The sequence below is a fragment of the Octopus bimaculoides genome, chromosome 2 (genome assembly GCF_046866305.1).
Source record: "Octopus bimaculoides isolate indiv1 chromosome 2, ASM4686630v1, whole genome shotgun sequence".
Classification (NCBI taxonomy): domain Eukaryota; kingdom Metazoa; phylum Mollusca; class Cephalopoda; order Octopoda; family Octopodidae; genus Octopus; species Octopus bimaculoides.
Genome location: NC_142929.1, coordinates 117685998 through 117704223, shown reverse-complemented (window position 1 = coordinate 117704223; position 18226 = coordinate 117685998). Strand labels below are relative to the sequence as shown.

At 37.5% G+C, this 18226-nt stretch overlaps 1 protein-coding gene across 5 annotated transcripts in view; it reads left to right on the top strand.

Moving 5' to 3' along the window:
• Positions 1–18226, top strand: part of LOC106880924 (synaptic vesicular amine transporter) — a 106350-nt gene that overhangs the window by 36646 nt on the left and 51478 nt on the right. For all 5 annotated transcript variants that reach the window (XM_089347594.1, XM_089347590.1, XM_089347593.1 and 2 more), the window contains exons 2-5: positions 5332–5488; positions 8218–8527; positions 9684–9742; positions 11995–12078. In XM_089347594.1, the coding sequence (XP_089203720.1) occupies positions 5350–5488; positions 8218–8527; positions 9684–9742; positions 11995–12078 (592 nt within the window). In that variant the 5' untranslated portion in view covers positions 5332–5349. The remainder of the gene's footprint in view (positions 1–5331; positions 5489–8217; positions 8528–9683; positions 9743–11994; positions 12079–18226) is intronic.

Below are 18226 nucleotides of genomic sequence, written 5' to 3'. Positions count from 1 at the left end.
GTTCTTCACGTAAATCCACCGGAATATACATGTAAGCATATATGAATACACTCCATACATACATACGCATGTAGAAACCTACATTCATACACACACAGAGGAACACACATACACAGTGTGTGTATATATATATATATATATATATATATTCAGAACGCACAGCTGTTACCTTTGTCTCTGCGTGATACCGCACATATCCAGCACACGCTATACAGTTTAAAGAGTAATATCATCTTATCTCCACCGAATATATATATATGTGTGTATGTGTGTGTGTGTGGGGGGGGTATATGTATGCATATATTATTATCATTATTATCATCATCAGTATTATTATTATTATTATTATTATTATTATTATTATTATTATTATTATTATTATTATTATTATTTAAAACTGTTTGATTCGGCTCCATGCAAATTAAAGTTTCGTAGGCTTCTCACAGAAACTAGTTCGCCGGTGTCAAGTTACATACACATGCGCGCGCGCGCGTGTGTGTACATACATACACACGTACATACACACATACATACATACATACATACATACAAATGTGTGTGCATGTAGCTATATATGTAGATATTACAGCTGTAGCGTAATACATTTTTTTTATTGAATGCTTTTGTTATAATGTCTCGGTTTTTGGAAAAGATTTTCTAAGTGATTTGCACGTGTGGATAACTATCAAGCTATCTGTCTATCCTGCTATCTATGTAGTCTCTTCCTGTGTATAAATTTACATATATATATATATATATATATATAATACAAAGAATATATATACATATATACACACACACATGTACACACCCACATCCACATGCGTATATACATGCACATCAGGGCACAGGACGTTAGAACAATAAACTACAGACAACGGAACGAACACACAGGAAAACGGAAAGCCCCCTGGAATATCCCCTCATCAGCTGTCTCTATTCTATCCAGACGTTTCGAAGACCAGACAGGACGTACTCTAGAATAGTCCCTTCCTGAGTAGTGGATCAACCAACTACACAGAGGATTCCAAGGTGGCAAACACAAACCAAGACAGGAAAAAATGGACAGCGAAAACAACATTCAAAAGCCGTACGGCCAAACGCAAATCTGAGGTAGAACGCTAGTAGTTCGTCTTGCCTTCACAGCGGCTGGAGTGAAAAGAAAGCTGACCACAGGTCACACGAGAGCAGAGAGGATGGTGGAGGGAGGAAATGGAACAAGGAGGAAGGGACAGAAGCAGTGAAGTAGAGGCCAGGACAGAAGGGTAGATAGGAAGATAGAGGAAGACATATATATATATATATATACTTTATTAATAAAGCCGCAAAAACATCATAAAAGCTGTTACTCAGAGTTTCACATTCCCGTTCGTCGAAAACTGTCCGACGAACAAGAACGTGAGACTCTGAGTAAAAGTTTTTGTGTTTTCGCAGCTTTATGAATAAAGCATATTACTCTACCTCCAGTATTCGAGTACTATTCCCCCCACCCTTGTTTCACATTTATGTGCTTACTCTGGTGCGTGTGTGTGTGTGTGTGTGTGTGTGTGTGTGTGTGTGTGTGTGTGTGTAGCTATCTGTCCATATCTCTATCTGTCTCTCCCTTCCCCCCTCTCTCTCTCTCTCGCTATCTCTCCCTGTGTATGTTTTTCCCCTTATGAGGTTTTTTTTCACGCTAGCTACTTGATATATATATATATATATATATATATATACATATGCGTGTGTGTATATGTATATATATATATATACATGCATACACATACATAAAATACATCGATATGCACTCACGCTTATGTAAAGTTGAGCAAACATGCTCATCCTTACATATACACAGAAAACTACGCAATCACTCATCGAATAGAAGGAGTTTTACACAAAAAGATGCAGGTAGGAGTGGTTAATTCAAACGTCGTTATCGGCGTTTGATGGCATAAGAGTATAACAAATGGAGGGTGGGAAGAAGAAATAAAGCGACTTTGAGAATAATACAAAATGTCGTAATGCATAATGTTGTAGTATGCGTATATAAGGAAATAACTCACAATTAGGTTGACAGCAGTATCTAGATTGAATGTAATTATTATTATCAGATAATAATAAAAATTTTAAAAATGTGTTAGTAATAGCTAGCGATAGATATGCGTTCAATAACTGTTATAAAATACAAAATACAGAATATAAATATAAAAACATATCCTAAAATATAAAAAATAAAATTTTGAATACAAGATTTCGTAAAATAAAAATCAAGCGATATAAAGATGAAAATATAGAATATTAAAATATAGAATATAAAATAAGGTAAAAGTGAATGTAAAGAATATCATATAAAATATATTAGACAATATATATATATATATATATATATATATATATATATATATATATATGTATAAGGAGAGAAGTAAAAGATAATTAAGAAATTCTGAATTAAAAGAAAATCATTGTGATAGTCAGGGATGTAGTCTCGATCGAAAGTTTAGTAAAGAAATATTTTCTTAATGGGAGGACTATAATAGAAAAATTATAGAAAAATTATAGAACTATAGTAAAAGGCACAATGTAAAAGATATTTAAGAACATCTTAATCTAAAGTAACCATAAAGAATATGGGACTAAAGTAAAGAAGGTAAAGAAAAGGTTTAATGTAAAAAATAGTTGAGAAATCTTAATCAGAAGTGAACGCAACTAATGATCCACTGACGATGTGTGGGTGTGTTTGTGTGTGTGTGTGTGTGTGTAACTTAGACAATTTAGATATGTTTTGGCTAAGGATTGACCCTCCGGCCACATCTATCTTAATAGCACCACTTCGTAGGATCTGTTAAGTCAAGTTTTGTGGTATCATGGCCCATTCAAGTCGGGAGTTGTTGTTCACTGAGATTTATCCAGGTATAAATAGCTTATCTGGTATCTCTTGAAGAAATTTGTCCAGATTTAGTTTGACAGTGATAGGATCTATTTCTTCTCTGGTTTGATTTGGGATTATATTAAATAAAGAAAGGCCTGTTGAGGAAAAGAAATTGTTGCAGTGAATTTATGTGTTGTGATCCTGAATTGTGTTTGTAGATGTATGGCACGTGGCCTCAGCCTCGGCTTAATCCTGAATCTGATGTTAATGCAATCAATTAAAACCTCACGTATGTGAGAGTAGCATCGCCTACTTAATATAGTGAACTCATAATAATGTTTTAAGCAATTATATTTTACACTCGTAATGAAGGGAAAAAATTACAACCTAGATCTTGTTAAAAGAGGCAAGAGTGGCAAGTGCCAAGTTCAGTTTGCTAATAATTGACATTACATTTAGAATGAATGCTCTCCAATTTTCCTTAGATCATCCAACTCCAGAATGGTCTGAAAGAGAAGACAACAAGAACGAACATGCACAGCTACCTTTTCTATTTCTAATGGCCTGAAGCAGAAATGTTAGAGTTGCGATACTTTTGTTGTTCTTCTTCAACATGAGTCTCGACAAGGTCGTTCACGTCAGTCTCTGCGTTGATGGAGGATTTCGTTAAACGTAACCGAATTCAGTCAAGAAACTAAATGTCGGTGAAATACTTGGAGAAGCTTTATACCAATCGGACTCTGTTGCCCCTTTCATCAGAAACACTTCTGCGTAATATTGATTCCTTTTCTAAAGTGATAAGGTTCTTTAGATCTCTATATCTGAAGAAAGCCAAAAGTTTGTTTCAGCCATCTTCTGGTCCTTCTGTGATTTTGCATCAAACGCACGCAGCTAAATTTACTACAAAGTTTCGCTGATATTTGCAACTTATTACCAAATATACCACGCTAGGTATCTGTCAAAAGCAAGTGATAGGTTGGTAGACTCTCCTTACACTTTTCATCTCTACTAATATCTAAGTCTGCCTGAGATCGTCCACCTCATTATTGTTTTGATCAAAAGCGCGGTTACAGCACAGGTAGTATATGTCTGCTACTTTTATCAATATTGACTACGAATTATTTTAAAAGTACTCCGGTAGGATTTCGTGACGAACAATGACATCTTAGTTAAAGCTGATATATTCATGGCTGAAAGCAATCTACCCCAGTGACTATTACAATGCTTCCTACTTGTATTAATAATTAATGAGAGGTTCCGGGTAAACAAAAGATATCCTCGTGAACTGTGAGGTAAACGCTTCTCAGAAGTGTTTTAAATATCCATTTCAAATTTTGGCACAAGGCCAGCACTTTGCGAGGGATGGGCAGAAGTCAAGTACATCGACCTCAGTGTTCAATGGGTACTTATTTTATCGACCTCAGAAAGAATGAAAAGCAAAGTCGACCTCGGCGGAATATGAACACAGAACGTAAAGACGGACGAAATGTCGCTAAGCATTTCGCCCGGAGTGCTAACGATTCTGTCAGCTCGAGCCCTAAAGAATTGTTTTAAACATCAAGCAAGGAAATATAGTGATAGCTGGATTGAGGAAATCACTGGGAAGTCGTCTACCACGAAGCCTGCAAGACTACTGTCCGAAAATCATGTCGCCTTTATGTATCGCACAATCAGCAAGCTGTTCCACCTACCAACTTACAACAAGTTCTTCAAGTGGATCTCATTTACAATTGCTATTTCCTTGGTCTCCAACTCCATACGGCAAGCACTAAAAAAAAAAAGCCCTCTTCCACCTACCACCTCCAAAACGATCTTACCACCACGGAAAAACTTCTCCTATCCCTCCAATTTAACAAAGCAGCCAGTATTTATGGTATCCCTTCCATCACACTCAAATAATGAATTCATATCCTCTCGAAACACTTCAATCTCCGTCTTAATCCGTTCCCATCTTTTGAGTGTTCCTTCTCTGATTCAGCTAAATGCCTATCTGTCACACTCTTGGAGATAAGACAAAATGTTGTCCACAATCACTTCATCACTTTTAATTTCTGTCTCTCTTTGTTTCTCACTCTTTAGTGACTACCTCTATGGGTCCCGAAAGTCGTCAGATTTACCGGATACTAAAATTCCTTTTTCACATAATATACTTATTCCCCATTTAAAACCATCACTAAAATTACTCCGAACTATATTCTTCCCGACACCGACACTCTTCTTTGTGTAATATCTTCAACACTACATCCTATGCAAGCTCTATGTGTTGGCTCTTTTGGAAACATCCATTCCTGTGAAATCTTACTTTGCTTCACTCCTCTTTAACATTCCATACTGAGTTCTAACACACAGTCCAAAAAAAACTCATTCCAGATACACACTGAATTCATAAACAACGACCTGAAGAGTGAGAATGTTCCACCAATAATCTTATGTATGTATGTATAATCCTATTTACTATCTTTTTTTTTTATTATCAGATCAACGACAGCGACAAAATGGTTTTACTCACCATTTCTTTGTTCAATTATGGAATTTACTCAGACGTATTTATCCGGATATTTCGGTCTCGTCGTATGGTACTTTTCATTATATTTTACACACTTCTCTTGGATAATTTCCTCCTCACAGCATTAGGTAAGTTACAATTCATTGACTTTACGTATAACACCAAATCATTTTGTTGAATATTCATCAATGTTGACGTTGTTATTATTTTCCTAACCGACTTTATTGTGAAAAGTATTCTATAACCATCTCAACTTATTTTAAGGTACTAGGTTAAACTTTAGGAATATTTTTGGTAGCTCCGTTTTCCTGCGTGACTACGGACTTTTTTATTCATTTAACACCCTCTTCAAATACACAATCAAAAAGACTTTCAAGCTCAAAATTATCCAGGTATGTTTGTATTTAACGTATTAACTATTTTCACTGCTATTGTACTAAAGAATAATTTGCCGACACTGAGTATGCACACAATAAATGTAAACAAATCCCTATACAATCTCTCTGTGGACAGACAAAAAAGGTTCAACTGGTTTCGATCCTACTCGGGACACCTAACAGTCTACTGTTCACAGGGATATTGTACACACACACACACACACACACACACTCGTATGTGTATGCATACATGCGTGCATGCGTGTCTCTTCTATATTTAATCATTTAAATTCTTCCTCTGAAGAAGGAGATGGTTTCTAACAAAGATACAAAGTTCCTTTCGTTGGAATGTAGATAGAGAAAACAATGTCACATTTTAAACCTGAGAAAAGTCTTGCATAGTTTTACTGTTCCCCTTACAGATTGTATTTGTAATATGCGAATCAGTTGGTTGATTACTTTTTCTGAAAATGTATGTACGTACGTGAATGTATGTATAAATTGTCACTTTATAGATGTGTTTCAGTAAGCATATAACAGATGGGTGTACAGCTACCTCTAATTTGGGTTCAAATGGAGCTTGAATAGGAGTCTATTTACATTTTCCTGATGTCTTCAATTACACATGTAGTGTTGACTTAAAACTTGTATAATTACATTATATATTTTATTCTAGAATGTAATCACTGTCTCAAAGACACTCAGCATTGTCCATCAATAATTAACAGCATTATACTGTTTTTGCAAATCGGGTTTTCCTGTTTAATGAAATCACTACATTCAGTGACTAAACACACACACATACACTGAGTGTCTCTATGGATAGATACGCGATCGCAGTTCCTAATGAGTATCTCAAATAGGGCTGAAACTGCTTCTTTTTAATGTTCACAGAGAAATTTTATAGGTGTTTGTTTACATTTCCTAGTGTTCCTAACACAATATTAGCTAAAATTTGTTCTACCACAATAGTTTTACTCTGTAATCTTAGGAACAAGATCTGAAATGTTTCGGAGGGGGACTAGTCGATTAGATCGACCCTAGTACTTAATTTATCGACCCAGAAAGGATGAAAGGCAAAGTCGACCTCGGCGGAATTTGAACTCAGAACGTAAAAACAGACGAAATACCGCTAAGCATTTCGCCCGGCGTGCTAACGTTTATGCCAGCTCGCCGTCTTCTGTAACGCCAATATTGTTTAAAAAGAAACAACGTACTTAGTATCTCAATAATTATTCAATACTATTTCATTTGTTCCTTTTATAATTGAGTTGCATTCTGTTTCCACTCTGTTTTGAATTCCTACGGTGTCAATAAAATGCTGGAGCTGTCTTAACAAACAGTTTCTTTCTACAAAACGCGTGGCCCTTGTGTTTGCCCGTCTTAGAAATCTTTATTTAGGTGTGACGCACAACGTAACAGAAGTATGTCACACGCAAAAAGTAAATAAATAAATAAAAACTGCAGTTTTTGTTGCATGTCTTGAATGTATGATGATGTCTAGCTTGAACTTGTGTAGATTGATGTGTGTAGGGAAGGATGTTTAGTTGGATGAAGTCCTGAGGAGAAAGTATTACAAAAATGTCTTAATGCATTGTTTGGTAAGACACTGAAAGGCTGAAGATACGCTGGAGCTGTGTCGGGTGATATGTTGCTGGGTTACTCAGAAGAATAGAGGGTGTGTGTGCGTGAGAGAGAGAGAGAGAGGGGGGGGAGAGAGAGAGAGAGAGAGAGAAGATGGTATAACTGATTTGTAGTGTAATGTGGGTTTCAACTGAATTTTGTAAAGACTGAAGTATTTCTATCTTCGAAGATAAAGTCTGGCGTTTGGGGTGGAAATTGTGCAACGTTACTGATATTTGATCACAATTAAAGTTCATCTGATGTGAGGTTTAACATTTTAGTGCCTTTCAGGATCTTAGTTGTGTGTTGGTTCGGAACACGAAGAGTATAGTTCAGTATGGCTGTTTCATATTGTTGATATAGATAAGGTTGTTAAGCTTTTCTTATATTTCTGGGAAAGATAAAGCTGACAGTGCATGCAGCAGAATTTTCAATTAATTTCTTGTTTTTAAAGTTTTAAAACTAATTCAATTTAATTTACCAAAATCGGTGTGGCGTTAGAAATTTACTTTCGAAACTATAAAATCGACTAACAAAAGAAGAAAACTAAATCCTTTTTTATCTATCTCGTCTTCCTGCAATTTCGATCTGAGTTCGATTTTCAATAGTAGCTTAATTTTAAATCCGATTTAATACATTTGCACCCACAATTAAAATCTCCACCACATTGTCTTTAATCCTGATTTAGTTTCCTTTCTTTTTTTGTTTTCTTTTTCTTGTTTTTATTTTCTTTTGCAAATATTTTATATTTTAAGATTTCAAACAGCAAATTATTGATGTGATAAAAAGATCCTTTCATATCAGTTCTGATCTCCCATATTTTATAGTCTTCCCACTTTAAACTTTTCCCGTTTCAGTACCGATTATCCCAGATTATTTGATAGAGAAAGACAAAGAACAACTGAAACAAACCTTAAGAGGATATCATCTAAAAGTCTTTGATAATCGTACAAGTTTACAAATCGTAGTAAACCGGACTCAATACATAAACTTCACTGGTAACTTTAGTAACAGTCCGAATGTGGGTGGAAGATTCAGTATTGTACAAGATATCTTCTCTATACCATTAAATAAGATCAACGAAAATACACGTGTCGGCTGGCTTCTCTCTTCGAAAGCGATTGTTCAACTCATGTTCAACTTCCTCGTAGGACCATTTACAAACAGGTAAGGCAACTAACTATTGCTTTTACATGAGTTTATATATATTTTTTAAATATTGGCTTCACATTTTGGCACATGGCCGGCAGCTTCGGGAGAGGGGTAAGTCAATTACACCAACCCCAGTAATCAACTGGTACTTATTTTATTGACCCCAAAAGGATGAAAGCAAAGTCGACTTCGGCGGAATTCGAACTCACAGGGTAGCGACAGACGAAATGCTGCTAAGCATTTTCCAGGCGTGCTAACGTTTCTTATTTCTTTATTGCTCACAAAGGGCTATACATAGAGGGGACAAACAAGGACAGACAAAGGGATTAAGTCGATTACATCGACACCATTGTGTAACCGGTACTTTATTTATCGACCCCGAAAGGATGAAAGGCAAAGTCGATCTCGGCGGAATTTGAACCCAGAACGTAACGACAGATGTATTGTTATTGTTATTATTATTATTATTATTATTATTATTATTATTATTATTATTATTATTATTATTATTTAAAACAGTTTGATTCGTCTTCAAGCGACTTCAAGTTTCGCGGGCCTCTAACAAAAACTCGTCTCTTTCAGGTTTAGATTGTCGAATGGAGATACACAGAAAGTCCAGCATGGCTACCGGAAAATAGGCTGGAATGTCCCTTTCTAAAGGAACTGCTGTCGCTGAACAACCGCTCTTACTCTGACTACACTATATGGCCCACTTTGACCAATAGCAGCCTATTTTCCGGTAACCATCTTGGACTTCCTGTGTTTCTCCATTCAGTAATCTAAGCCTGAAATAGATGGGTTTCTGTTAGATACCTGCAAAACTTTAAGTCGCATGGAGCCAAATCAAACTCTTTTGAGTAATAGTACATATAACTCCTACTAAATGTGTTGAGTGCCTTTTTCTTTCGTTTGTCCAGTTACTCGGGTGTGTATATATATGTGTGTGTATATATATATATATATATATATATATATATATATATATATATATATATATATATATAGTTTTTTTTGTGAATTCTCCCTATATATATATAAACATAAACTAGAAGGGAACTGCCTGGAGGGTAGTGTTTCTGTTACAGGATGGATGTGTATGCGTGTGTGCATTAGTGTGTATGTGCGTTTATTGTGCATTATTTTTTTTATATTTGGTTGTTTCTCTTTGAAGATGTGGTTATGTCATCCCAGTATTTGTTGGTTGTTTGATCATCATGGCATCAGCCTGTTGTAAGTACTTCTTTTATTATACACATGCTACAGACAGTTATGATGTGTGTGCGAGCCTGAGTACGTGCGCGCGCATGTGTAATTCGTGGAATTCCATCTGAATAGTATTCATTCGCATTATCATAAATATCATTACCCAATATAACATTTTCGTCTTTTTATTCTGATGACGGCTGGAGATAAATTCGAACGCAATAGATTCTACTTTACTTCACAAGAAGATATAGAAACTCGACTAAGGCTGCACTTGTATGCAAGGCTTACAATGAAGCATAAATATGGTTGATGACTGCTTCAATAAATGCAGTCCTAACTACTATAAGTTTTGCTTAAATATGGGCAAACATACTGGAGACAAAATCTATAAAATTATCGTACGAGCGTAGGCGTGGCTTTGTAGTTAAGAATTCTCCCTTGCATATTTCCGAATTCGACCCATTGTATACCATCTAGGGTGTTGGCACTCCGTCGGTAACGACGTCGAGGGTTCCAGTTGATCCGATCAACAGCCTGCTCGTGAAATTAGCGTGCAAGTGGCTGAGCACTCCACAGACACGTGTACCCTTAACGTAGTTCTCGGGGATATTCAGCGTGACACAGTGTGACAAGGCTGACCCTTTGAATTACAGGCACAACAGAAACAGGAAGGAAGAGCGAGAGAAAGTTGTAGTGGAAGAGTACAGCATGGTTCGCCACCATCCCCTGCCGGAGCCTCGTGGAGCTTTAGGTGTTTTCGCTCAATAAACACTCACAACACCCGGTCTGGGAATCGAAACCGCGATCCTATGACCGCGAGTCCGCTGCCCTAACCACTGGGCCATCGCGCCTCCACGGGCAAACATACTAGAGACAAAAACTATAAAATTATCGTACGAGCGTAGGCGTGGCTTTCTAGTTAAGAATTCTCCCTTGCATGTTTCCGAATTCGACTCATTGTATACCATCTAGAGTAAGTGACATCTATCATACAGTCACCCAAGCTGTATGAATTAACTTCAGTGGACGGAAATTGTGCAGAAGCTCGTTAACTGAAGTGGTTCTGTTTTTCGGCTTCGAACCTATCCTTTTTCTTGATAATCTCCCGTTTCCGAGAAAGACAATTTCACAATTTCTTGCCTAACAACCAGTCTAGATGATTTGCTTATAGTGATCAAATGTTTGTGCTGCATATGAACTCTTTCCCACCATCAGATCGGTATTGCTTGTACCACGCGTCAGATGTCGAAGTCATCGCAGAACAACGCAATATGAAGTGGTTTGCTGAAGAACACAGCGCACCGCCCAGTCTGGGAAATAAAACCACGACTTCGCATTCGTGGGTGCAACGCCCTAACTGCTTAGTCACGCACCCTCACAAATTGATTCTATCACCTGGTTTAACATAACACTACGTGGATGCCTTTAATGGATTCCATTCTGTTGTAAGCATTCGGAGCAAGTTTCAGATCTAAAGATATGAAGACATTTCCTTCTCTCCATCTGTCTCGAAAGTCTTGCAAAAAAAAAGGTCACTGACATTGCAACTAAGTTATAAAGAAATAAGTGAGAGCTACGAATTCTGGGTATGTACCCTTTCTCGTCATCAATTTTTCCTTACAAGTGTAGTATTGTATAAGTTCAAACTGAAAGAGCAACCTCATTTTACGTCGCCCCAGCCCATTCAGCTGTAAATAAGTATCAGCGGGGGACTAGTGCTACTTTCTCTCCCCAACCCACCCACCAATAACATCCTTATTGTACTCCAGTGTCAAAGTTGAGGGGGTTGAAAGGGTGTCAATGTCCATTCGCTACACCATATGTGCCCAAAACAATTAGTGAGCGCATGGCACATGTTACTAAGATATCACTCGCTCGCGGGTGACAGCTGACTGTAGAAATAGCAAAAATATCGTTTACTCCATTACATTCAAACTTTGTACCGAAACTAAGATCTAACTCACCAATTCTACTGTCTCTAGATAGCGTGTGAAGACAAATCTGGAGATGTTTCCACCTTATTAAACCTTCTCGGTGAAACATAGTCTAACTCATATTAGATAATATAATTATACACACAGAGACGCACGAACAACAACGAAAATTACACACTCAAGCAAATAAATATATTCATTTGCACACCTTCTCTCCCTCTTATACACATACGTGCATAAATACATATTATATATTTATATGCATGAGTGTACGTACACATATTATTAAATTGTATACGTATATATAGTCATAAAATGTTGTTTTGTTGTATATTCCTTCAGTGTTCATATTTGGTGAAACCTATATACCATTGTTCATAGCGCGTTCCTTACATGGTTTGGGATCAGCATGTGTGACTATAGCGGGTAAGTAATCGCCATATTTCTATTTTCTTTGTTTTATTAGTTCGGGGCGTCCTATGGAACGACCTAGATGAGATGAAGATAGTTGTTAAGTTAAATCTACAGTCGTGGCCAAAAGTTTGGTACATGGGTCTGAAACTTAGAATTTTTATATTAAATGCCCACAGTAATACTTAATTTGCAATATATTATTGCTAAATCAAAAGTTTGGAAAATACGCCTGAAAATTAGAATTTTTATATCAAATGTCCAAAGTTATATTTGAATCGAATTGTACTTGGGCATAACTACTATAATTTTTTTTTAAATGTTCCAAACTTTAGGCCACGACTGTACGAACTGATTTCAATTCTCCGTTAGTATTATTTGTCCTAGTGTCACTTATATCTTTGGAAAAAGCATGTGCACTTTATCGTCACCTTTTCACTCTCCATTGTACAGTTACGTTTTAAGCAAGTAAAGTAAAATTTCTGATTGTCATGCGATGAGAGTGCAATGGCTATGTCTATGTTATCTGAGTTAGAAATTCGATTTCGTTACTCAGGTGGACTTCAAATCATCTTCGTTTTTAATCAGTTACGAAAGGCATGAATGTTACAAGCTCCTATTTCCCCTCTCTTTCATAAATTTAAGATGTCTACGGTACAAAGGTTTTAGAAGCTGCCTACCACCTACGTAACAACGAACGTAACACCCATTACATCTATCTACTTTCTTTTGTCATATTTTTCTGGCTGTTTTAAGTTTTGTCACTATACACACACATACTGTAATTTATATATACAAGATAATCGAGTTAGTTTTTGCAGCTGACGAGGCGGAACGACGCGGAAACGGGTGCGTACTACGATCTAATGACGTCACCAACAGCTCAAAGAAAACTCACACTGGAGGATTTTCTTCCGGGACTATTCTTGCAGCATCAGGTCTTATCACGGCCGGTTTCAATTGAACGTGTTAAACATGACTTTACACCATTATATGAACGCACACACACACTCACACACACGCATAAACACACACACATAGACGGCGAGCTGGCAGAAACGTTAGCACGCCGGGCGAAATGCTTAACGGTATTTCGTCTGTCTTTACGTTCTGAGTTCAAATTCCGCCGAGGTCGACTTTGCCTTTCATCCTTTCGGGGTCGATTAAATAAGTACAGTTACGCACTGAGGTTGATATAATCGACTTAATCCGTTTGTCTGTCCTTGTTTGTCCCCTCTGTATGTAGCCCCTTGTGGGTAGTAAAGAAATAACACACACACACACACACACACACATACACACACACACACACACACACACACACACATACACACACACACACAAATACACACACACACACAAATGTATATGTATGTACACGAAAAGGTGTACATACACACACGCACATACGCACACACACACACACGCACACATACACGCACACACACACACACGCACACATACACGCACACACAGAATTCCACTTATCCAAACTCTCTTTCCCTTTTACCTCCCCTTCTTTCTCTCTCTTCCCACTCCATTTTCTATTAAAATTGATTTCACATCTGAATACGTAATCAATGACTATTCCATTTCTATTAATTACTTTAAACTCAATGAATAAAATATAAACAAGGTAAAAGTGTGAAACAATGGTGGTATGAGTACACTCTATTTACATATGAGGGGGTGCTGAAAAGTTCCTGACTTTAAGGGTGTCATGAAAGGCCTGGCTGGAGGCCCAACCTTCCAAGTTCTTTTACAGGGCTTAGAAAAACTAAAGGACTGCTGCAATAAGTGTGTGGATCTGAGAGGGGAATATGTTGGACAAAATCATAATTAACTGATCCTCTTGTATTTTCTTTTACCCAAAGCCAAGAAATTTTTAGCGTCCTTTTTTACGTATGTATATATAATGTCTTGTTTTAAACATATATAGAGAGGTGGGCAGACAGGCAATCAGGCAGGCAGACAGACAGATAGACACAAACACACACACGCACACACACACACACACACACACACAGAGTTAGATAGATAGATAGATAGATAGATAGATAGATAGATAGATAGATACATACATAGATAGATAAATAGATAGATAGATCCAGTGCAGGATAATTGGTGGTCGAACACGGGCATATGATTAGATATGTCTACGAGAAGAGGCTCGGTAATATAATATCCGAGCACAGTGTGGTGGTTAACCTTTACTTATGGTGTAGTTAAAGTGGAAGCGCAATGGCCCAGTGGTTAGGGCAGCGGACTCGCGGTCATAGGATCGCAGTTTCGATTCCCAGACCAGGCGTTGTGAGTGTTTATTGAGCGAAAACACCTAAAAGCTCCACGAGGCTCCGGCAGGGGATGGTGACGAATCCTGCTGTACTCTTCTCTCACTCTTACTTCCTGTTTCTGTTGTGCATGTAATTCAAAGGGTCAGCCTTGTCACACTGTGTCACGCTGAATATCCCCGAGAACTACGTTAAGGGTACACGTGTCTGTGGAGTGCTCAGCCACTTGCACGTTAATTTCACGAGCAGGCTGTTCCGTTGATCGGATCAACTGGAACCCTCGACGTCGTAAGCGACGGAGTGCCAACAACAACAACAAATGGTGTAGTTAAAGAAGGAAAGGCAGTATCCAAGAACATGTTGATATAATCTCTGACAATGATGAGGGGGTAGGTGGAAAGGGGTTGGCATCCTTAGAATACAGACCTGGTTCCTTAATCTGCAGCAGAGTCGACTTCACTAAAAGGACCAGAAGCCGAGAAGTGCTGAAACCGATGATGGATAAGTCTATTATCCAAGAACAAACGTAGTCACTTCGATGGACGGATTGCTGTTTCACAAGATTTTGTTTGACCAGAGGCTGTAATGAAAGGCATTTGCCCAAGTTCGGATTCATTTTATGATTCCTTTCTATTATAGGCACAAGGCCGGAAGCTTTTTGAGGGAGGGGACGAGTCGATTACATTGACTCCGGAATTTCACTGGTATTTTATCGATTCGAAAGGATGAAAGGTAAAGTCGACCTCGGCGGAACGTGAACTCAGAACGTAACGACGGACGAAATACCGCTAAGCATTTCGTCCAGCGTGCTAACAACTCTGCCTGCTCGCCACCTTATTCATTTAATGATTGAGAAGCGAACCACTCTGCCATGCTTACACCCACAACAGTGAAATGTATGTAAAGTGCTCAGTCTATACCAGTCGATAATTTATTTACTCAGGAAGGCAGTGAGCTGGTGGAATCGTTAGCCCGCCGGTCAAAATGCTCAGCAGCATTTCGTCCGTCTTTACATTCTGAATTCAAATTCTGCCAACGTTGACTTTGCCTTCCATCCTTTTGCGGTCGCTAAATTAAGTACCAGTGAAACACTGGCATCGATGTAATCGCCTAGTCCCCTCTCCCAAAGTTTCAGACCTTATACTTTTAGTAGAAAGTAAGCTACTTATTTAAGCAACCCTTGCATGACCCACCACGCGAACCTTTGATTACAGGATCCATTCCTATACAATCGATATTCAGAATTTCAAATATTTTCTCTTACTGACTGTTTTATGTGTTTTGTCTTTTATTCTTATATTTGTATTATTTTCGTCTTGTTGTTTTTTTGTTTTTTTTTGCTATAGCTTGAGTCCTCACTTCTTTTCTTTCCATCTATACCTTGTTTCTTTCTCTCCTTCTCTTTAATGCGCGCGCTCAAACACAGGGAAATACATACGCATGCACATAATCTCATTCACGCCTACCCCCAACACATATACATACAACCTTTCTTTCTGCGTTTCTGTCCGTGTTGTTAGTCTATTTCTAATTCACTCCTCTTTCTCCCTCTCTCTCTCTCTCAACTGCTCTCTCTACATCTTATTACTTCTGTGTATTTGTCTCCTTTTCCAATCATACACACATACACACACAAGTATACTCATAGATAGATAGATAGACAAGTTTCCATCTCCATGTTTCTATACTCTTTTTCTTTCGGCTCCTTTACTCTTTCCATTTCTCTCTCTCTCTCTCTCTCTCATCGTTTCATTCGATATTTGTCATACACACGTTGTCACCTTACTCTTTCTTATTATCACTAATCTCCTTCACCTCTTTTCTTTCTCTTCTCTATAGCTTTCATTCTATTTTCTTTCTCTCTGCAATTTGCTACCCTTCTTTCTCCAAATACATCTATCTATCTATCTATCTATCTATCTATCTATCTATCTATCTATCTGTTAGCCTGTCTGTTTACCTAGCTGTCTATCTATCTGTTTGTCTACCCATATATCTCCCTCTTCAATTCTTTCTTATGCCACCCAATTCCCTCCAAACATAATAAGCAAAGGACGAGTAAAATTTTCAATTTAGGTGTCTTTTCATCTGTTAAATACATTATACAATGGCGCACAGTAGCCGGCGTCTTACTGCCTTTAGTCATCACGTTCTGACGTCATCAACTGCGACGGCCATTTTCAACGACTCTTGTAATGAAACCTCATTGAATTACAAGTTTTACTATGGACATCATTGACTCTGAAAAGAAAGATGGCATCCACTGGTTCATTGATTGTGTACTGCTCTGTCCTTAAACCTGCCTGCCTGCCTTTCTGTGTTTCTTTCTTTTCTTTGTCCTTTCTTTATATTTCTGTTTTCTTACTTTGTTACTGAGGAAATGTTCCGAAACAAGATCATCGCGCGAAACTAGTTAGAAGTACTTTATATAGTGTCCACTGAACATGCGCGCGCACACACACACAGAGGAAGAAAGAAAGAAAGAAAGAAAGAAAGAAAGAAAGAAAGAAAGAAAGAAATACCTTGCATACACTCACTCTCTATTTTCCTCTTTCTCTCTCAATCTGTGCTCCACACATCCATACACGCACAAACACAGAAACAAAGATAGGAGGAGAGTGGGGAGATATGGGAGAGAGAAGGAGAGAAGAGGAGAGAGAGAGAGGGGGAGAGAGAGAAGGGGAGAGAGGGGGAGAGAGGAGAGGGGGAAGAAAGAGAAGAGGAGAGAGAGGGGAGAGAGCGGGTAAGATAATAAGTTATAGTTGATTACATGAACAAAAGAAGAGCACCCAATATATATATCAGAATGAAATATATTTACTGGTATAGACCAGTAGTGAAAATGCATCGTGATTTGAAGGGATGTTTTTCATATCCAGGGAAGCTGGATACACCTCAGGCGATGAAAATACAGTTTCTTACTAATAGAATGTTAGTGAAATACGCATGTACGCACGCACGCACACACACACACACACACACACACACATACACACACACATGCACGCGTGCTTTATAATTTGCGAAAGTTAACTTAATTCAGAATATTAAATGCATTATATCAAAATTTTCTCAATGCATACATACATACATACATACATACATACTTACGCTGAACTATTGAGAAATCTACAGCTACTCTATCCAGATTACAAGTTCAAGTTTATAACAGTAATTATTGGGGCACTGGGATATGTAACATACTGCCTAAATACCAATCTTGAGAAATTAGGCTTCTCAAAACCAGAAAGGAGAAAGCTGATTCGAAGACTACAGATCCAAGCCATCACTGGAACTGTAAAAATCTATAAAACTTTCCAGAAGTTTATCATTTAAGAATATATGAGACATACAACTATATGCATGAGAATACATACATAAAATAAAACATACAAATCTACACATATACATACATACATACATACATACATGCATACATACATACATACATACATACATGCATACATACATACATACATACATACATATATACATACAAAAATACTCTGTTGATGTAGTTGAAATTCCAATGATCTAGGTTAAAAACTCGATATACACTCTATTTATCACTTCTATCCTTATATTTGGATTTTCATTGTCGGAGTGTAGAAACGTTAGTGCGTCGAACAAAATGCCTGGTAGTATTTGGCTATGTTTCTTTAAGTTCTAAATTCAAATTCCACTGAACTTTGTTTTTCATCCATAATTAATTCAAGCAGTGGGCTCATAGTCGACTGTACCTACCTGCCAAAATTAGAATTGTTGTAAATTATCAAATAGATACCAGTGAATAGATACCAGTGAAATACAGGAGTTAATTTCATAAGTCATACCACTATCAACCCTTTCATTATTCTCTTCGTCATCATCAT